Source organism: Xyrauchen texanus, chromosome 24 (genome assembly GCF_025860055.1).
Source record: "Xyrauchen texanus isolate HMW12.3.18 chromosome 24, RBS_HiC_50CHRs, whole genome shotgun sequence".
NCBI lineage: Eukaryota > Metazoa > Chordata > Actinopteri > Cypriniformes > Catostomidae > Xyrauchen > Xyrauchen texanus.
In genome coordinates, this window is record NC_068299.1 from 42,478,962 (window position 1) to 42,501,417 (window position 22,456).

A 22,456-nucleotide genomic window follows, 5' to 3' on the forward strand; every position below is an offset into this window, starting at 1 on the left:
AACAGTAATATGATGGATGGATGTCCCAGATAATGCTGTGCTTACTTAGGTGAGCTGAACTTCTAAAGGGATTGAGTGCGTTCACAGTAAGCCAAATGTATATAAAGCCATGAGACCACTGAGTAAAGCTGCTTAACAGTTTACTAATAGTGTCCCACCTAAAAAGAACTAATGATATTAATGAATGTTACTGTTGTTTCCAACCCTGCTGCTCCACACATGAGCCGGCCTGATATTGTTATGACTGATATGATTTAGTAGATCAGTGTAGGTCATTGTCAACAGTCTCTGGAGCCCAGAACTTTCTGTTTGGATTAATTAATATGCTTGTGTTAATGAATTCCATTAAGAGCTCAGTGTGAGGTCACGGGTCACTTGGATCAAATGTGTGGATCCAACTCTGAATTTAGAAACTCTGTGATTCATTTTTGACTTCAAGCAATCACACACTATTTTCATAAATATGAGATGTAAAATCTGAAAAGAATGCATTTATTGCAATATTTTTTAATGTGATAATGGACCCTATTCTAATCCCCACCCCTCCTTGGTTAGTATTACTAGGTCTGACAAGCTGCAGTCAAACCTGGAGAGAGAAGTGATCGGATTGACAGAATTACATCTTACATTTACTAAAGCAATAAGCCGCAAGAGGGCACGTCATGGTGATTTTACCCCGGGAAGGGTAAAGTGCCTCGAGGAGTGCCCAATTCCCCATTACCCACAGAGAAATAACTCGAACACATCAAATCACCTCATCCAATCAGAATTTAGAGTCAAAACTTTTAATTGTATAATATTACATTTATTACCGATTGGACTTGAGGTTTTCACCTAATGGACACTAAAACAGACAATAAAAAATCTTGCTTTGAAGGAGGGACCTGAGATCAGAGAACAGATCAGAGACATCAGAAAATCAGACTTTTGCAACTACCCAGAATACATTAGCAACTGCACAGCAACACTTTGGGCAACCACCATCATTTATCATCATCATCATTTACATTTATTGATACACTGAATGAGAGTCCGGTTATAGGATTTGTGTGTACACGCACACTGGTGCTCATATTCAGTCCTCAGAAATCACACAGAAAAATTGCCTTATTTCCTGAAACCTGTAACACACTTCTCAAATCTATAAACACAAAATCAAAACTACATACTCAACTTTTAGTACACAATAAAACACTCTATTGAAAATGTTATTATCTTTTGACCTAATTCAAACTTTCCCATCACAAAACCATCAAATGCAGTAAACGTTCATTACACACCGAGATCATTTAAAAACAATTGGCCTACAATAACACAATCTGACAGTCAATTAAATAAACTATTATACATTAGAGCAGTACATAAAAATAGCAAAAATGAAAACATTCCTGATCAAGTACATTTTATTTGTATAGCGCCTTTCACAACACACATCATTTCAAAGCAGCTTTACAGAAGATCAGCATTAACAGAAGATAAAACTGTAATGTCTATAATGTCGATGAATCATCATTGTGTAATTAGATAAAATACAATTGTTAATCGTGTTTAAAATAAGTAATTCAATAATAATTGTATTAATAACCCCAGTGAGCAAGCTGTAGGCGACTGTGGCAAGGAACACAAAACTCCATAAGATGTTGAATAATGGAGAAAAATAACCTTGGGAGAAACCAGACTCACTGTGGGGGCCAGTTCCCCTCTGACTAACATCATGAATATAATGTAAATATTACATGTGTATAGTTCAAATAATGGTTTAAAATTATTAAACTAAGTAAGTGTTAAGGGTCAGTGTTTAAACATTGATTGTGTTTGAACTGTAAGATTAATGACCACAGGCTTTGAAGTCCATCCTGGATTAACTGCAGAAGTTCACATAGATGAAATTGTCCTTGTTAATTGGCTGATGAAGGCTTTTGTTGGCAATTGTTAGTCTATGCATTCCATTTCAAGATCGTAGTCCATCAATAGACCGAGGTGATGCAGGCAGAGAACAGTGAGGTGCATCGCAGTTCAACCTGGCCGGTAATTTCGGTGAGGTCCATCCTAAATCCAAGGTTCAAACAATGGCATATGAAGTATCCCATGTCTTAGGGTTGGAGTTGGCATCAGTTCATCCTCTGAAGTCCATCATAATAGACTGAAGTGATGTTTGGCTGGCACAGGCTGCATTTAGTCATCATTATTCAGCGACACGTAGCAGTGGAGTCCAACATGAAGCAGGAATGGTGCTGGATCCAGCCGGTTCTGGTGAGTCAGGGAAACAAATGAAATAATAGTAGCATAGATGCCATTCAATTTATTGCAGTTATAAATCATGATCAATGTTTCTGGTTCCGGCAGACCCGACTAAAGCAGCCTAATTGTGGGTTGGAGGATAAATTAGGTGTATGCCTGGATAAATAGATGAGTCTTTAGTCTAGAATTAAACTGAGGGAGTGTGTCTGCATCTCGAACAGTGTTTGGGAGACTATTCCACAGTTTAGGAGCCAAATATGAAAAGGATCTACCTCCTTTTGTGGATTTATTAACAGGGCAGAATTTTGTGATTGTAACGAACGTGATGGAATATAGCGTGGTAGAAGGTCACTTAAGTACTGCAGAGCTAGACCATTCAAAGCTTTGTACGTAGTTAACATAATTTTAAAATGAATACAGAATTTAACAGTTAGCCAATGTAACAATGATAAAATGGGGCTAATATGATCATATTTCTTGGTTCTCGTTAGCACTCTGGCTGCTGCATTTTGAACCAATTGAAGTTTATTTATTGATCTTGCTGGACATCCTCCCAGTAATGCATTACAATAATCTAGTCTTGAGGTCATGAACACATGAATTAGTTTTTCGGTATCAGCAACAGAGCATGTGCCTTAATTTAGCAATATTTCTTAGGTGGAAGAATGCTGTTCTACAAACATTGGTAATTTTCAAAGGACAGATTGGTATCAAATATAACACCTAAGTTGTAACTGTACATCCATCAAGAGTAAAACTATATTGTAGCGGCTTATTTTATTTTTTTTTTTTGAGTTTTGTTTTTTGTTTTTTGGTCCAATAATTAGTACCTCTGTTTTGTCAGAATTGAGTAGAAGGAAATTTCTGACCATCCAATCTTTTATTTCATTGATACGCTCTTCTAATTTGGAGAATTGTGAAATCTCATCAGGTTTTGAAGAAATTTAAAGTTGTGTATCGTCAGCATAGCAGTGGAAACTTATTCCACGATTCCTGATAATATCTGCCAGGGGAAGCATATACAAGGAGAAAAGCAGAGGCCCTAAAATTGATGCCTGTGGCACTCCATATTTGACTTTTGTTTGGTTTGACAATTCCTCATTTACATAGACAATGTGGTAGCGGTCTGATAAATATGACCTAAACCATGCTAATGCAACTCCACAAATGCCAACATAACTCTTCAGCCTATTCAAGATAATGTTGTGATCTATCATGTCGAATGCAACACTAAGATCTAAAAACACTAGAAGAGAAATGCAGCCGCGATCAGATGATAAGAGCAAGTCATTTGTAACTCTGATAAGTGCAGTCTCATGAGTTATGACAGAGAAGGATTGAAGTTGCACATGAGGAAAATTATTCGACACTTGTTTTCTGAGGCGCTATGACAGATGATTTCATAATTCCAATTTTATTTTTCATTATTTCAATTTTATCTGTAAAGAAATTAATGAGTTCATTACTCTTGTGCTGCAACGGAATATCTGGTTCTGTTGAGGCTTTATTCCTAACCAATTTAGCCACAGTACTGAATAAACATCTAGGATTGTTGTGGTTATTTTCTATGAGTTTACTAAAATATGCTGACCTGGCAGCTTTGAGTGCCTGTCTGTTTCTACAGACACTATCCTTCCATGCACCACGAAATACTTCTAATTTTGTATTTTTCCACATGCGCTCCATTTTCCGAGCTGCTCTCTTGAGAGCATGAGTGTGATCATTGTACCATGGTGCAGGGCTTATTTCTTTAATTTTCTTTAATCGAAGTGGGGCGACAATATCAAGAGTGCTACAGAAGACTGCATTTATATTTTTTGTTATTTCATCAAGTTCTTCTGGGCTTTGGGGTTTATTGAGTGTATGAGATAGATCTGGAAGATTATTAGTGAAGCTATCTTTGGTGGTCGAAAGAATAGTTCTACCTGAATGATAGCTCGGTGTAGATTGAGTAACATTAGCTGATTGCAGCATACAAGAGACTAGGTAATGATCCGAGATGTCATTGCTGTGCTGCAGAATTTCTATAGTATCAACATCAACTCCATATGACAGAATTAAATCTAGCGTATGATTATGGCAATGAGTTGGTCCTGTAACATTTTGTCTGACTCCAAGAGAGTTGAGAATATCAATAAATGCTAATCCCAATGTGTCATTTTCATTATCTATGTGAATGTTAAAGTCACCAACAATTAAAGCTCTATCTACATTAACTACAAAATCTAATAACAAATTAGCAAATTCCCCAAGGAAATCAGAATAAGCCCCGGGTGATCTATATATTGTAGCAAGGGTAAAAGACAACATAATTTTTCTTGTGTTATTTATATCTGACGGTGTCACATTAAGCATTATTAGTTCAAAAGACTTAAATGTATATCCTGTCCTCTGAGTAACACCAAAAACTTCACTGTAAATAGTAGCAACACCTCCTCCTCGACCCTTCGGATGAGGCTCATATTTATAACAATAACATGGGGGAGTAGATTCATTTAAACTAATATATTAATCTGGTTTGAGCCTGGTTTCAGTCAAACAGAGCACGTCCAAACTATGATCTGTAATAATTTACAATTAGTGCTTTGGTAGAAAGAGATCTAATGTTTAGTAGCCCTATTTTTATATGATGTGTATCTTTATTTTTTTTTGTTCAAGTTTACCTCAGTAACATTTTTCTAAATGTTTTAATGAGGGTTTTGTGTTTGGTAGTTCGGGGAACAGACACCGTCTCTATATGTTGTAGTTTATGTGACCTGTGTGACATCTCAAGGCAGCTAGCAGACATTCGGATTAACCAGTTTGTCTGCTTCCTGACCTTGGCCCAGTTAGTCAAATACTGTCATTATTAAGACTATGAGCCAAATTACTAGAGAGGAGAGCGGCACCTTCCCTGGAGGGATGGTGTCTGTCTCTCTTTAGCAGGTCAGGTCTACCCCAAAAACACTATCAATTGTCTATAAATCCTATTTTATTCTTCAGACACCACTCAGACATCCAGCCATTCAGCGATGTTTAAAAAAAAAAACGGCAGGCTACAAACACAGACTCTTGCTAGGTGTCAGGAGTAACAGGTAAAATACACACAGATGAAACAGTAGAAAAGCGGAAAACCTGAAACGCGGTAAAATGACAAAGGATATAACGATGAAAGTCAATTAGGGGTTCTCGCTCTCAATGGGGTGCGTGTATCACGGAGAGTAGCATGAGCCTCCCATGCTGTCAGTCTCCGTGGTGTCATGCACAGCTAGCCACGTGATGAGATGCACGGGTTGACTGTCTCAGAAGCGGAGGCAACTGAGACTTGTCCCCCACCACCGGGGTTGAGGTGAGTAACCACGCCACCACAAGGACCTACTGACTAGTAGGAATTGGTCATTCCAAATTGGGAGAAAAGGGGATCAATTAAAAATAAAGTAAAAGTAACAGTAATAATTATATGGTTACTGATATTTTAAGTATTTGCTGGATGCCAGCAAAAAAAAAAAACTCAGCCACTGATATTAATAATGCTTTTAAAGAATTCTATCTTGATCTTTATATTTCCACATCTTCGTCTACTGAAGAGGATATAAGAAACTTTGTGGAACCATGAGAACTTTGTAAACTGTTGGCTAAGCAAACAAATTCTCTTGATTCTCAGATAAACTTGGAGGCACTTGGTGAGGTAATTAGCTTTCGCCAACCATGACACAAGCCCGGTTCAGTCTGAATCTTAAAAAGTACAAATATCCAAGCGAGTGTAAGAGTTACCATCCAATTTCCCTGATCCAGCTAGACATTAAAATATTGTCAAATTTTGGGTAACCAATTAAGTAAAATTATTACATCTCTTATACATATAGATAGGGTGGGGTTTATTGTGGGCCATAGCTCTTATAATATCATTAGGTGTTTCATTAATATCATGTGGTCAGTGGCAAATGATCAGACCTCTGTTGCTGCCATCTGACTTGACGCCGAAAAGGCATTTGATATGGTAGAATGATATTATCTTTTTAAGATTTTGGAAATTAACTGGTTTGGGAATACGTTTATTGAATTGATTGTTACTTTATAGACATCCGGTAGCTGTGGTACAAACAAATTGATTAATTTCAGATTATTTTACTCTGGATAGGAGCACCCGGCAGTGTTGCCCTCTTTCCCCATTATTGTTTTGTCTTGCCCTGGAACCATTAGCAGCCGCGATAAGAAAGGAGGATGATTTTTCCAGGGGTGATGGCGGGAGGTGTGGCGCCTAAGCTTTTGCTTTACGCAGATGATATATATTTTTTTTTTTCTCCTAACCCACTAGATATATCCAACCTCCACAGAATTATTGGTTGCTTCCACCTGAGAGAGCCCCTCCCTGGTTTTGTATTGAACAGGACATTTTTGCCCCTATTTTGCCATTGAAAAGCCTTTCTATCAAACTAACCAGAGAAGTTAAGTTCTCTTGCATTTGCATGCGGTATGGAAAAAAGGGTACAGATTGTTTATTTCAGACATTTATTTAAATGTTTGAGCATATGGCTGAACCCAAAATTATGAATTAATAAATCTCCTTTCAGTTGGAAAGAGTGGATTGTGAGGGAGGTTAATACTCTCAGTGACCTATATGAGAGTGGAGTGTTGAGATCCTTTGAAAATATGGTTCAGCATTTTGGGATTCCCAGGTCTCAATTCTTTATATATTTACAGCTGTGCCACCTGCTCTGTACTATTTTTGGGAGAAGCAAACACCCCCCCCCCTAACGAAGCAGATACTATTTTAGAAAAGGTCATGAGGCATCAGTGTATTACTCCCTGTTAATTCAGAGTCTGGGGGACGGAGCTTCAGCTTCTCAAGAGATTATGGGAGAAAGATTTAAACTTGGTATTGGAGGAGGGAGTGTGGGCTAGGATTCTAAAAAAATAAATAAAGTCTACTTCTAGAGATGCAAGGGTGCGCCTTATTCAATTAAAGATTTTACATTGATTAGATAGAGGACCCCCTCTAGATTGTATAGGCTTGGTCTTAAAGACACACCCACCTGCTGGCAATGCCCATCAGAAGATGGGGACACAACCCATTTTTTTTGGTGGTGTGTTAAGATCCAAAAATTTTGGTTGAGGGTTCAGAGTTTGATGTGTGACGTATTGGGAACTTAAATTTCATTTAGCCCCAGACTCTGTATTTTAGATGGAGCAGTCATTAATATATGGGATAAATACATATTTTGGGTGCTAGCCAGTGTTATGATTGGAAGACAAATCATTCTTAGCGGATGGAAGTTGGCTGGAGCACCCTCGTTTCAAGGGTGGAACTCAGAGATGGGCAGGGTGGCGGCATTTGAGGGACTGTCATTTAGAAGGCTAGGTAGCATGGATTTGTTTAATAAAAAATGGGGCAACTATTTGGCCTTTTTGGAGGGTTCTCGGGGAGGGGAAGTGGGAGGGAGATTTGTAGTTTTTTTTTTTCTCCCAAATTTGGAATGCCCAATTCCCAGTGCACTCTAAGTCCTTGTGGTGGCGTAGTGACTCACTTCTATCTGGGTGGCGGAGGACGAATCTCAGTTGCCTCCACGTCTGAGACCGTCAACCCACGCATCTTATCACATGGCTTGTTGAGCACGTTACTGCAGAGACCTGGCATGTGTGGAGGCTTCACGCCATCCACCGCATCATCCACACACAACTCACCACACGCCCCACCTAGAGCGAACCACATTATATGTGACTCTACCCTCCCTTGCAACCGGGCCAATTTGTTTGCTTAAGAGACCTGACTGGAGTCACTCAGTACGCCCTGAATTCAAATTCGCAAACTCCAGGGGTGGTAGTCAGCGTCTTTTCTCGCTGAGCTAACCAGGCCCCTAGATTTGTAGTTTTAAGTGTATGATTTATTAATTTTTTTTATCTATTCTTTAGTGTTTCCTCTTGTCTTTTTTATTTATTTATAATTTGATTCTGTGTGTATGTTCTGTTTCTTCAATCCTGTTTTGTGAATCAATAAAATGTTAATATCAAAGGTCAAAAAACATTTGATTTGCTTAATTGAACTTTGATACATTTCAATCCATATTTATAGACCAAGAAGAGGAAGTTGTCTTGGCCAAACTCTAAAATATTTGTTATCTCTGAAAATCCCAGGGAGTCCTCTGATAATACCCTAAGATTTACCACTGTAGCATATATGGGCTAAGAAAAGCTTCAATAATAAATGTCATACACAAAATGAGTTGCTGGGCCTCAGGAGGATATTGACCTTTAAAGCCTTATGTATCAAATATGATGCATAAAATATATATATATATATTTTTTTTTTTTTTTGAGAAAAGATTTATTTGTATATTTTGTCTAATGGTACTAAAAACAGTTTCATGTAAAAAAAAATAAATAAATGGAATTGTCTGTCAATTCTTTCATATGTCTTTCTTTCATATGAGAATTGAGTGAGTGTTGAGTACAGGTTGTGATGACTTGGTCAGGGGTTTTGAATGCTTTTGCCTTCAACATGCTCACGTGGTGCATAAAACAGTTATTTTTTAAGTTTCGCAACAGATTTGCAACGTGTGTGAAATACAGGAATAGTGTTTATAGTTTGGAGAAATGAGTGTTTCTTTTGGAAAATGATTAATGGAATTGATTGTGTCTAAATGTCTATGCAATTGAGAAAAACTAAAAGAAGTAAATGCATTAACGGTGTTAAAATTAACAGTGTACAATATTAGTAATATATTTAATTCTTAATTTAATAATGATCTTTGTCAGCCCCAATTGAAATAATTAGGAAATGATATTGTTTTTTTTCTCGCATTGCTTGATTTATTTCCATGAGAGCACACAGAGTTTTGTTTTTGTATTTGTCGTGTCCTTAATTTGACTGTGATGTGCAGTGTGTGCGTGTGTGTGTGTTCTGAAGGAGATCGAAAGAGGAGTATGATCTGGAGATGGCTCACAGGATACAGGAGAAAGAGGAAGTGGTCTCCACATCCAGTAGTGCATCTGAGAGCGCTCCAGCACTCGTGTGTGATGCTCAGATGACCTGTGACCCTGTGATTCAGCACACAAACACTGTAAGTGTGACCCTGAGTACAGAGAAACAGGAACAGTTATGAATCCACTTGTGCTCAAGGTCTTTGTGTAGTTTATCACTGAATGTTTTTTCTGAAAATCTGATGATGATTTAAGTGTCTCTCCCAGATGAACGGGACTTCAGGAGCTAAAGAGCAGAAGCTGAAGGTCTCAACTACAACTGCTGCGAGCACACCACCATCAGGTTTGGATGGACTCTGTCATACTTTACTTTTATTATCTGCTGTTTCTAACTCTTACATAGAACAGATCATTATAGCTGATTTGTTTGGATGAGGCATGTTTGAAGCCGTTGTAAAATGGACACACACACACACACACACACACTAGTGACCGCATATCAGTTGAAATCTAAATGAATGCAACAAATATTATTGTGTTTTTGGTTATGCAAGTACTGATCATTGGTGTATTTTATCATATTCCTGATTGCCGTTTGATAAAGGCAATGAGAGTACACATGTCATGCTTTAAAGGGATAGTTCACCCCAAAATGAAAATCATTTACTCTTCATCATGTCGTTCTAAATCAGTATTCAGTGGAACACAATGTTCACAATTCACAAAGTGAGTTGATATTATTTTAATACAAACAGGTTTGAATGTAAAACCTTTATATGGTTTCTTACCAGATGTAGTTTTGCTTGCGTTTCTCCCAAAGACAAACTTCAATGAGATCGGTGCCATGTTTTGTCACACGACACCTTTCATCGAAAGATTCGCTATTTAAGGAAGCTCAGAGTGTCCTGAAGTTAAATGAAATAGTTGCATAGTGGAGAGCAAAGACAACCCGGCCCTTCCCTTCTTCGCTCTGCATAGCTGTTTTACCATCATGGATTTAAAAAATGTGTCATTTTGTAACTTTTTTTGTTACATTTAGACTTCACACATAGAATTCTGTGGCACAGATGAGGGCTATTTGGTCACATATTTAGTCATACTGTCAACTTTTGGCCATGTGTTTTGTTTTCATGAGCAGGATCAAAGTTTTAGTGAGTTAAAGATGTGATTATTAGCTGAATGTAATAAACATATGAATCACTGAGAGAGGAGACTGTAAATTGGTTGTGATGTGTAATATACAGTAGCTAGATATTAGGCCTAATGTAGGAATTAAGAATGTGGATATAAACATAAAATTAGACAACCCAAACAAGACCAAAACTGACTGATATATACAAAGCACAGGATTTTACTAGTACAGTCCAGAAATGAGACTAGTAACGGGTGTGTTATGAGGATGAATTAGACTGTTGGAAATGTCTTCTTCGAGCAGCTCTGATTATAATAATAGCCATAGTGATTTTGCTTCGGTAAGAATAAATGAGTATGTTTGAAACATAGTTGTTCTTACATTTTGGATACTGAGCAGATCGTGATTTCCAGCCAAGTGTATAATGGGGGTTTACCAAAGTGCATTACATCTCATTCGGTGCTTCATCTCTAAATGTGAAACAAATGGAGAGAAAATCTCTTTTTAAAACTGTGCAAACGATACTAGCGCTCTGTGCCTTTGCGAGAGCTCATGCACGTTAAACAGCATCTACCCTGCAGGAAGAGAGATGATGAGAGAGATGCACGGAGAGACATGGATTTATGCAATAGAAAAAAATGGATTTCTTGTGTTCCTACAGTATGTGTGGATTACTCATTTTCACCAATATGTTAAAAGGAAAGAATTGGGGAATTTCCTGCACTGTGAACATGGAATGTGTAGGGATACTTCAAATGATTGTGTTTGTTCAATCCCGCTCTGAAATGCATCAAGTAGGGTTTTTTTCCTGCAACTTTAAACACATTGATAATAGATGCGGCAAAGACACTTGTAACAGTGAGGAAAGTTCTAGAAGAGTGCGCTTGGTGCCTGCACCTTGTGCACTCGTGCCACTGTGCCTCGCCGCGGCCAGTATATTATGCACTCGTCTTGGGCTGTCGGGCAGTCCTTATTGTCGAGCCCTGGATTTGGAATGACATGAGGGGAAGTAAATTGAAGGAACTAACCCTGTAATACAATATAGAGTATATAGTCAAAGCAGTGATTCTCACATTCTTTAGTGTACCCCCTCTCTAATAGATAAAAGTCACGAGATATTTTGAAAATCGAAATATTTAACACATCTAGCATTTTAAAGCAACTCCTTAAACAACACACATCTTATACAGAGAACAAACCACACTTACCATCAACAACAGACAGCACAAGATGAGTGTCGTTCTTGCATTCAAACAGTTTGATGGAGCGTCAATCCGAACACTTTTAACCTGACACAGCAAACTAAAAAATAGGGTGTTTATGATGCTACGCAACCAAAGTGAGATGCTCCAAAATCGTTGTGTGTTATGCACGTGTACAGTGATATGTCCTTAGACAAGCCCTTATAATAAATCTCAGACTGACAAAGAAAATTGCAAAATCGATTACTGGGAACTGTGTTCAATAATATGGAAATAAATAATATATTGGATTGCAATTTTTGTTTTGTCTTATCAAAGCTTTACTCGTCTTTTAATTTATCAGAATGATTATATATATATTTTTTTATTCAAAACTCAACAATATCTGTAGCATCAGATTGTCAAGTTCCCAGAGTAGTATTGGAGCTAGCTCTGAAGAAAGAAACAGATAAAGAAAGGATTTTTTAATAATTAAGTGTCGTTATTGCAAACTGGTTAATTGCTCACAAAAGAGATGTCTTCAGCTGTTTTGTTTGTTTCACACAAGATTTGAGATTTTATGGGCCTCCACTATTTAAAAAAAAACATTGATTTTGTTTCTAAATTTAAAAACCACTGTTTTTTTTTTTTTTTCTGCAAGTATTTCTATATCCATTTAATTGTTATTAATTCCAATAATGAATCGGCACACCATGTGATTAATTTGATAAAATTGCAATAAGTTGCAAACTCCCCCTCATCTTGTGGATGAAACAGGACACAGTAGCAGCCGTACACAAGAATAGCTGTCAGTACTGTCAGGAATTACACAGCATTGTGGGAAAGTACCTGTAGCTCTACAATTGCGTGGTCCACTCAAGGTGCTTTTTTATGTCACATTTGACATGTAAGGTTGCAAGTTTGAGAAACAGAGCTCTAGGGTCCGAACAATGCATTTTTTAACCGCAAAAGTTTTTCTGACCTTTATGACATGACCGTTTTGGTGTTTCTATTCTAGATGGAGTACAGAATCCCTTTTTGCACAATATATGAACTCTGTTTGAATGTTATTTTAGACTTGGATGAAATTAAAATAGCAGTAAATCATGTACCCCCATCGTCATCTCATGTACTCGTGCAGTTTGGGAAACACTGCATTAAAGCATGTTTGTTAGCAGCTGATCGAATCATTGTTTTGTGTATGTATGTATATTTGTCCAGGTAAATGTACGACATTACCCGCTGTGAAGGATTCTACACCTAAACCTGGTTCAGCCAATGAGAAGACAGCAGAGAGCCCAAGAAACACTGACTGCTCTAAACATCTCACTGTGAGAAACTCAAGGACTTCCTGTGTCCATTTATCTGATCTGTTGTGTCCAATGCAAGTGTGTGTTTTATAAATGAATAAATATTATTGTGTGTGTGGGTGTGTAGGAGGAGGACTTACGACAGCGGTCTGAGTATCTGAAGCAGCAGAGAGATAAACTGCAGGCACTGAAGAAAGATCAGACACCAAAGACTCCCACACAAACACCTTCAGTGACCCCTGACCCCCGACCCACCACACAGGTACACACATTCAGCAGCAGCACACTTCACTCCATTTGTCATGCTATATTCTCAATATACATTTACATTTAGTGATTTAGCAGATGCTTTTATTCAAAACTATTTGTCAAACAAAGGTCAACAATATCTGCAGCATCAGATTGTCAAGTTCCCAGAGTAGTATTGGAGCTAGCACTGAAGAAAGAAACAGATAAAGAAAGGATTTTTTTAATAATTAAGTGTCGTTATTGCAAACTGGTTAATTGCTCACAAAAGAGATGTCTTCAGCTGTTTTGTTTGTTTCACACAAGATTTGTGATTTTATGGGCCTCCACTATTTAAAAAAAAACATTGATTTTGTTTCTAAATTTAAAAACCACTGTATGTTTTATATTTTCATCATGCAATCACACATGCAGTGAAGTGTTCATGTTCAGCACATCTTACTATGAATACAAACCCTATGACCATCTGTTCCATTATGAACATGTGGTGCACTGTACAGACCTTCAGTTAGACTTCACTGCTGGAGTTGAAGTTTCCTTTCATTATTGCTCTCTTGATATTCCAAGGAAATCTCTGTTGAGGAAAAGAAGAAGTTGCAGAAGAGGAAACATCTGGCAGAGAAACTCAAAGAGGAGGTCATCAAGAAATAAAGCTCAGATCGTCATTAAAGACTGTAACAGCTTGAGACAAGGGTTTTACTGTGCTAAAATGTGCAAAGAGAAACATGGATGAACCGCTTTGTGTACCGTTTCATTTATACTTTTAATCTAGTTCTACCAACCTAACATTATTTGATGCTGTTTTGAGACATTAATTGTCATTCAGATAGATCTATAGCACAGATGAATTGCACCTTTATAAATGATTTACACTCACAGTCTTCTGCTGGACATGTTCAACGTGATGTTTGTTATTACGTGATCATTTTATTGTTCGAGTGACTGCACTGTGTTTCTGCAGAATGATGGTAAAATCTTGACTCACTTATATTTTGTTTTGCATTATGGGGACAGTGCAAAGGTGTACACTTCCATACTATTAAACATTTGCTCAAATTTTCATTGTAGTTTAGAGAACCATGGACAGATGTTTTATGAAAAGATCCAATAAAGAATCATCTATTCTTTTCAAATATAACAGTGTGCAGAACTGCACTCTAGTACTCAAGAACTTGAAAATAATAAATGCAACAATTGCTATTTAAGATCCAAGTTAAGGTTTCTCCGAGAGTTGGTTTCAAATTGAAAGCATGCTTTGCGAATGCTGTGCATCACGTGTATGCATTGAACGTACTGTATATACCTATAGGTTTCTGGTGCTTTCCTGTGTCTAGATAAATGGTAAATGGTCTGCATTTATATAGCGCCTTTTTAAGCCTTAACGGTATTCATAGCGCTTTACACTGCGTCTCATTCACCCATTCACACACACATTCATACATCAATGGCGGCAGAGCTGCCACTGGTGCCATTACATCTAAACGACGTGTATGAGTGACATGCATAGCAGCAGTTTCACCAGTTCATCACCACCAGAGGCCCTCATGGCCCCAATACTTCATCGGGTGGGTCACATAAATAAAGGCGGGTTACAAAGAGCTGGTTAGGAGCATCCCATCAGCATCACAGTAGCACTTGTGCATGTTGCATTCCCTACAACTCACACACACACACACACTTTCTCTGTCTACTCGCACCACCCACAACTGCTCTCGCACTTGTGCGCTGAACTCTTCTTTCTATTTTCTCCTTCCCCAGGGGGAGTTTCTCTTGGTTTGGCCAAACACATTACACTGAATAAATACCCATTAAAAGCATGCATAAGTGCTAGTGTAAGCTAAAATAAGAACCACTATGCAAATTATTCATTCAAAGTCAAATCAAATTCCTTTATTGTCACTCAACCATATACACAAGTACAACAGTGGGTGAAAGTCTTGGGTGCAGTTCCGAGCAACATAGCAGTATGATAATTACCATAAACATCTGATTTACACATAACACAATATACACCTAATAATATGGTATACACATAATAAGAAGACTGCACAAATATATATATACAGTATACACATAATACGAAAACCGTATACAATAAAATACTCTGGCGACATTTCTCACAAACCTCTTATAATAGGTGCACAGACCTACAAATGCTCTCACTTCCATGGTAGTTCTGGGGGTTGGCTGTGACCTGACTTTATCCAAGTTCTTTTCATTTTGTAGAAGACCCTGACTAGACACAACATCACCCAGATAGGACACTTGCCTGCATGCAAAATGACATTTACGGGCCTTCAGTTGAAGACCCGCTGACCGGAAACAACAGAAAATTTCCTCAAGGCTGCTAAGGTGTTCATTAAAGGTTTAAATTAATATGAGTACATGATCAAGGTAAACAACACAAACCATCCAATGGAGTCCACAAAGCACCAGCTCCATAAGTCGCTGGAATTTAGGAGGTGCATTCGTCAAACCAATGGGCATTGGGGTCTGGGTAGCTCAGCAAGTAAAGACGCTGACTATCACACCTGATGTTGCAAATTCGAATTCAGGGTGTGCTGAGTGACTCCAGTTTGGCTTCCTAAGCAACCAATTGGCCCAGTTGCTAGGGAGGGTAGAGTCATATGGGGTAACATCCTCATGGTCACTACAATGTGGTTCTCGCTCTCAGTGGGGCACATGGGGAGTTGTGCTTGGATGCCGCAGAGAATAGCGTGAGCCTCCACAAGCGCTTGGTCTCTGCGGTAATGTGCTCAACAAGTCACGTGATAAGAAGTGCAGATTGACAGTCTCAGATGTGGAGGCAACTGAGATTCATCCTCCACCACCTGGATTCAGGCGAGTCATTGGGCATGCCAAATTGGGGAGAAACAAAATGGGTATTACCTTGAACTGGTATAAAGCATTCATGTATTGAATGCTGTTTTCTCTGCACTAGCTCAACTTGCAAGTACCCACTTGACAAATCCATTGTACTGAACCAACAGGAGCCAGACCAGCCATCTAAAGCATCTGTTGGTCGTTGTAGAGGGTAAGAGTCTTTGACAGTGACTGCATTCAATTTTCTGAAATCAATGCAGAACCTGTAGCTGTCATCTTTCTTTTTAACTAAGACAACAGGGGAAGCCCAGGGGCTACAACTTTCTTCAATGACATCCTGTGAAAGGAGCTGCTAAACTTGCTTGTCAATCTCAGCTCGAACATTTGAAGAGGATCTCTAGGCCCTCGGCCTATTTGGCTGTACATCACCAGTACAGATGGCATGCTTAATCAAATCGGTACGGCCATTATCATGATCATGAGCGCTAAAGACCTCTTGAGTATTTTTTCTGATTAACATTTTTTATTGATTCAAACAGTTAACAAAGAAAAGAAAAACATATTCACAGAATCAACATTTAAACCCCACTATTTCCCCTCCCAATCCCCACTCTGACCCTCAACAAACATTCCTGTGGTCACACGTGAGTATACACACACACACACACAAAATATATATATATATATATATATATATATAATAATCATTGACATTTAAAACTATACTTCTCTCTCCACTGCCCCTCCCCGAGATCACTCCAAGAACACCAAATAGCTGTCCCATTTTTCCATCAAATGCATCCAAGTTCCCCAGCCATCTAAATGATACTTTTTCGAAACCCTCCTATAATCCTAGCCCACACTCCCTCTTAATCTCCTGATATAAATGAGATCTCTGCACCCCAGACTCTGAATTAGCAGGGAGTAATACACTGATGCCTCATGACCTTTACCAAAAACAGTAATCACCTCTCCCAGAGTATCTGCTGCTTTGGGGTGCTACTCCCAAAAACAATACAGAGCAGGGGGCGCAGCTGTAAATCTCTAAAGAACTGAGATCTGGGAATCCCAAAATGTTGAACCATATCTTCAAAAGATCTCAACACTCCACTCTCATATAGATCACAGAGTGTAGTAACCCCCCTCCCTCCCCCTCCCCTCACAATCCCCTCTGACCAGCAGAAAGGGGACTTATGAATACATAATTTTGGGTTCAGAACGAAATTGTCCGAATTAAACACTCTGGAGACTTTTGTCCATACTGAGTGCAAATGTGAGATAACGGGGTGTAACTTAAATAAAATAAAATAAAATCACTTTATTGTCACACTACTGTGTACACAAGTGCAACAGTAGGTGAAAGTCTTGTGTGCAGTTACAATAAACAACATATTTACATGACACAATTTACATAACAAATGTACACATACACAACACAATATACAATGTACAGCAAACAATACACACAATATAGAATACGCATACAATAAAAATAAGAGTATATAAAAACTATATATACAGTAGTTGAATTGGGGAGAATATATTTGACAGTCCACTGTGTGAAACAATATGATGATTAATAAAGTGCAGTGCTGATTGTTGATCGTGAGAGATCAAGTGTTCAAAAGTCTGATTTCTTGGGGGAAGAAGCTGTCATGTAGTCGGCTGGTGCGGGTCCTGATGCTGCGATACCGCCTGCCTGATGGTAACAGTGAGAGCAGCCCATGACTCGGGTGGCTGGAGTCTCTGATGATCCTCCGAGCTTTTTTCACACACCGCCTGTTATATATGTCCTGGAGGGAGGGAAGCTTACCTCCGATGATGTTTCTGGCAGTTCGCACCACCCTTTGCAGGTCTTTGCGGTTGTGGGCGGTGCTATTGCCGTACCAGGCGGTGATGCAGCCAGTCAGGATGCTCTCTACAGTGCTGGTGTAGAACCGTGTGAGGATGTGGTGGTTCATTCCAAACTTCCTCAGCCGTCTCAGGAAGAAGAGGCGTTGGTGAGCCTTCTTCACAACGGCCTCAGTGTGGACGGACCATGTGAGTTCCTCAGTGATGTGGACACAGAGGAACTTGAAACTGCTGACTCTATCCACCGGTGCTCCATTAATGGTGATGGTCTTTCTTCCTGAAGTCCACTACAAGCTCCTTGGTTTTACTGACGTTGAGGGAGAGGTTGTGCTCCTGACACCAGTGTGTCAGAGTGGGCACCTCCTCTCTGTAGGCTGTTTCGTCATTGTCAGTGATCAGACCTACCACCGTCGTATCATCAGCAAACTTAATGATGGCATTGGAGCTATGTGTTAGGGTTAGGAGCAGATGCAGACGTAACAGAGCAGATGTAATCTCTGATTAACCTCTCAAAGCATATGCTGATGATGGGGGTCAGAGCAACAGGACACCAGTCATTTAAGCAAGTGATTATGGCTTGCTTCGGTACAGGCACAATGGTTGATGTTTTAAAGCATGTGGGGACTACAGACAGGGAGAGGGACGGGTTGAAAATGTCTGTAAAAACACCAGCCAGTTGGTTCGTGCACGCTCTGATGACGCGGCCCGGAATGCCGTCTGGACCCGCGGCTTTACGGATGTTCACCCGTTGGAAGGAACGGGTTACATCTGCAACAGAGAGGGAGAGTGAACCATCCTCTGTAGCGTCAGCCGCGAATACTCTCTCCGCAAGTGCGGTGTTATTGTCCTTAAAATGAGCATAAAATGTATTAAGCTCATCTGGGAGAGAGGCAGCGGTGTTCATGGTGGAGTTTTTATTTTGTTTGTAGTCCGTGATGATGTTAATTCCCTGCCACATACTTCTAGAGTCTGTGGTGTTGAACTGTCCTTCAATTTTGTGCCTGTACTTCTCAAGTTAGTTTGATAGAAAGACTTTGAGTAATAGGGGCAAGAACTTTCTGTTCAATAAAAAACCAGGGAGGGGCTCTCTCAGGTGGAAGCGACCAATGAGCCAAATGTCTGAGACCGAAAGCATAATAATAAAACAAACTTTTCTAGGCCTAGCCCAGCTTTGTCAATCGAACTTATTGAAATTTTATCTGGGACGTTTAACATTCCAAATTATGGACTTCACTATGCTATCAAATTGCTTGAAATAAGAGAGGGGGACATGTATAGGGAGTGACTGTAGCAGGTGAATTTTGGAATACAATTATAGATAAATGTAATGAAGCCCACCTGCACACATTGCTCGAAAACCTTTTTATTAAAGGGTCAAAATTAACTCAGACAAATTTGCTGAGAAGAAATTATTCAAATACTTAATACCCTGTTCCCCTTCTGTCGCTCTCTCCATGTTGTGTCGGAGAAGCGACACTAGGGGTCTCTCTTGAGCGCCGATATATACCTCTGTTCTATGAAAAAAGGCCAATGAGAAGTTGGAAGACGGTATTTGCATATCCCGCCCCCGGATATACGGGTATTTAGGCGGGACAAATACGGGAGTTTATTCAGAAAACTTCTTCGGAGCCAATGGTCGTGCATGCAGTCTGCTGCGAGTCACACACCAGTTCCTGTTTAATCCTCTGACGCTCTGCATGCTGTTGGATCTGACGGCGCATAACAGCGGCTTTCTCCTTCCTTGCATGGCTGTGCATTGTTGCCCCTGGGCGCTTTGACAGCACAGACAACTCGAAAGAGTTATTCTAAAAGAGTAATTTCGCTCTAAAAAGAGCAAAACACAGCGGCGTTGAACGTCCTTCTCAGGACGCGTCTTTTTAAAAGACGTTTTTTCCACCCCTGTGTAGTTTCTGGATGCGGTTGATTTCTCCCCACCTCTGACGGTCATAAAATCTGCCTCGCGTACCTGGGTTGCGAGAGTACGAGAACATAGCCATGACAGCATTGCGGTGGCGGCTTTTTCTTGTAGTGAGAGAAAGCCACTTCAGCCACCCCCCGTGCCTCGCCTCCTTCCTACAGGATTGGGGCAGGTGCCGCGGGCGATGAAGACGGTCTGGGGACAATGACGGGCTCCGTTTCGCCGGGTGAACCCCCCTCGAAACCCCCCTGCCTCCCCGGCACGCTTGCTTGTTTCCGTCCGAGCTCAGATGAGCATTCTCTCCAATGGGCTATGTTTTCAGTGTGAGAACATAACCGCGGCAGCGTTGCGATCTCTGCTTTCTCTTGTAGTGAGAGAAAGCCACTTCAGCCGCCTCCCGCACCTCGCCTCCTTCCTGCGGGATTGGGGCAGGCGCCGCGGGCGATGAACACGATCTGGGAAGAACAACGGGACGCTTTTGCTGGGTAAATCCCCTCGAAACCTCCCGCCTCCCCGGCACGCTTGCCTGCTTCCTCCGAGCTCGGGATGAGTGCGGTCCGCTTAATGGCCTACCGTCCGATCCCTCGAGCTCCCAGACATTGGATGACGACATCACCGCTGCATCGGAGAGCGTCACATTGGCGTCGGATGCGGATAACTCGCCTGGGCCGCCACCTTCGGATCTGCCGCCCAGTCTGAGCCTGACGCACGGAGGTCCGCTATGCTTCCCCGGGCTTAATTGGTTCTGCGGGCATGTGCGCCGCTCACAGCCGCGCCCACCCCGGTTCCTTCCCGGACGTGCATGACGATCTGAGCAAGCTGAGCTTCCTCGCTCCTCCGCTCTCGCTACCCTCGGTGGTAGAACGGTCCCAGACCGCTCCCCCCTGCATGCCATGGCCCCCTCCTGCAAGTCCACCAGGCAAAGGCACTTCAAAATCTGCACTTGGGTAGTCCTGTTCTTGACGTGCCGCAGGAACTGCACTCGAACAGGCGATGGCCACCCCCGTGGTCCAGAAACGCAACACATGGACAGGACCTGGTCGCAGTACCGGAGGCAGACAAAGCACGCTTTCTCAAACGCTCCCGTCTCCCAGCTCAGTCCATTTGGCGACACCACTTGACGACTCCACCCAGCAGTCCTCAGTGGTGAAGAAACAGACGGAGGCTATTTCACACATCTTGCCCTGCCGCCAGGGGCCATGCCCTGTCTGCTCGCCGAGGGCGTCCTCCTGCGGCTTTCAAGAAAGAAAGAAAGTGGTGCTCTGCCTCAATTAACAAAAGAGAGTGGGCCTAGCTCTCAGTCCCAGCGTCGCGCTCTCCGCATAAGTCTCACGGACCCCCCCTCGTCTCACGGACCCCCTCGAGGACCCGGAAGGCTCCCAGGCACTCCTGAGATGACCGACCCAGAGACAGAGTTGGTAGCTCCGGAGCTGGTAAGACCGCTCCATTCCCTGGTGGAGGGCCGGGAGGAGAATCTTTGTTAAATTCATTACATTCTCAATAATAGAGCTATTTCCTTTTGTCTCTGGGTCACCTGGCCCGCAAATGCCGTTCTCACGGCACTCTGCCGCCAGATCTCAACAGTTCCGGCTCCCTGAACGCGGTACCTCCTCCCTCAGCCCCATGACTGTTCCCCGGCCGGCCGGTTCCAACGAGTCCAGAGGACGCCAACATCAGACCTCCTCCTCAGTCACGAACCCGCCCTCTGCCGGGTGCGCGGATCAAGGTAAGTCCTTCGAATTTGTTCTCAGCACCAAAGCCTCGGGACGCACCAAAGCCTCCCGACACCATATTACCTGTTCCGCCCCGCTGCGAAGCCCCACCGGGTACGTCCAAAATACTCGTCCCCTTGGTGCCCCTAGCACGGAGTTTAGAGGTGTGGCTTTCACTGCCCAACCCGTCATGCTGGCTGCACCGGACCTTTTGACTCGGTTACGCAATTCAGTTTGCCAGGCCTCCACCCTTCGCAGGCGTCCGTCTTTCCGCAGTATACGGCGAACATGCCAAATCACTGCGCAAGGAGATCGCCTCTCTTTTACTCAAAGATGCGATAGAGCCTGTCCCTCCAACCGAAATGAAGAAGGGTTTCTACAAAGCCCTTACTTCATTGTACCCAAGAAAGGCGGCGGCTTACAATCGAACTTGGACCTGCGAGTTTCAACCGGGCTCTGTCCAAACTCCCTTTCAAAATGCTTACCCAGAAACTGATTCTGTCTGGTGTCCGGCGTCGACACTGGTTCGCAGTGGTAGACCTGAAGGACGCGTACTTTCACGTCTCGATTCTGCCACAACACCGACCCCTTCGCATATGCATATGAGACCACTTCAGCACTGGCCTCAGACTCGAGTCCCGAGACAAGCATGGCGCCGCGGCACACACTATGTGAGAATCACCACCGCCTGCCGCCAAACCTTCAAACCCTGGACAGACCTCTGCTTTCTACGGGCAGGAGTACCCTTGCAGCAGGTGTCCCGACGCGTCCTGGTCACGACCGACGCCTCCAAATCGGGTTGGGGCCCCGCTGCGCTGGCACATCAACTGCCTAGAGTTGTTGACTGTTTTCTTTGCCCTGAGGAAGTTTCTCCCATTAATTCGAGACAAACATGTCCTAGTCAGGTCAGACAGCACCTCAGTGGTGGCCTACATAAATTGCCGAGGCAGAGTACGTCCCCACCACATGTCACAACTCGCCCGTCGTCTCCTCCTTTGGAGCATGTGTGTTGTGGGAAAAAATTATTAACCAACCATTAATCACTGCGTAAGAGACACTCTAACTCAAACAGTCTTTTATAAGAATTTATTCTTGCAAGAAGGACTCAGTCATTGCACAGGAATCAATCTGTGTTATGTGTG

At 41.5% G+C, this 22,456-nt stretch overlaps 1 protein-coding gene across 2 annotated transcripts in view; it reads left to right on the forward strand.

Moving 5' to 3' along the window:
• The window catches only part of cfap36 (cilia and flagella associated protein 36), a 76,207-nt gene extending 61,967 nt beyond the window's left edge, over positions 1-14,240 (forward strand). For both annotated transcript variants that reach the window (XM_052089669.1, XM_052089670.1), the window contains exons 6-10: positions 9,128-9,281; positions 9,409-9,484; positions 12,676-12,785; positions 12,892-13,026; positions 13,578-14,240. In XM_052089669.1, the coding sequence (XP_051945629.1) occupies positions 9,128-9,281; positions 9,409-9,484; positions 12,676-12,785; positions 12,892-13,026; positions 13,578-13,661 (559 nt within the window). In that variant the 3' untranslated portion in view covers positions 13,662-14,240. The remainder of the gene's footprint in view (positions 1-9,127; positions 9,282-9,408; positions 9,485-12,675; positions 12,786-12,891; positions 13,027-13,577) is intronic.
• The last annotated feature ends 8,216 nt before the right edge of the window (positions 14,241-22,456 follow it).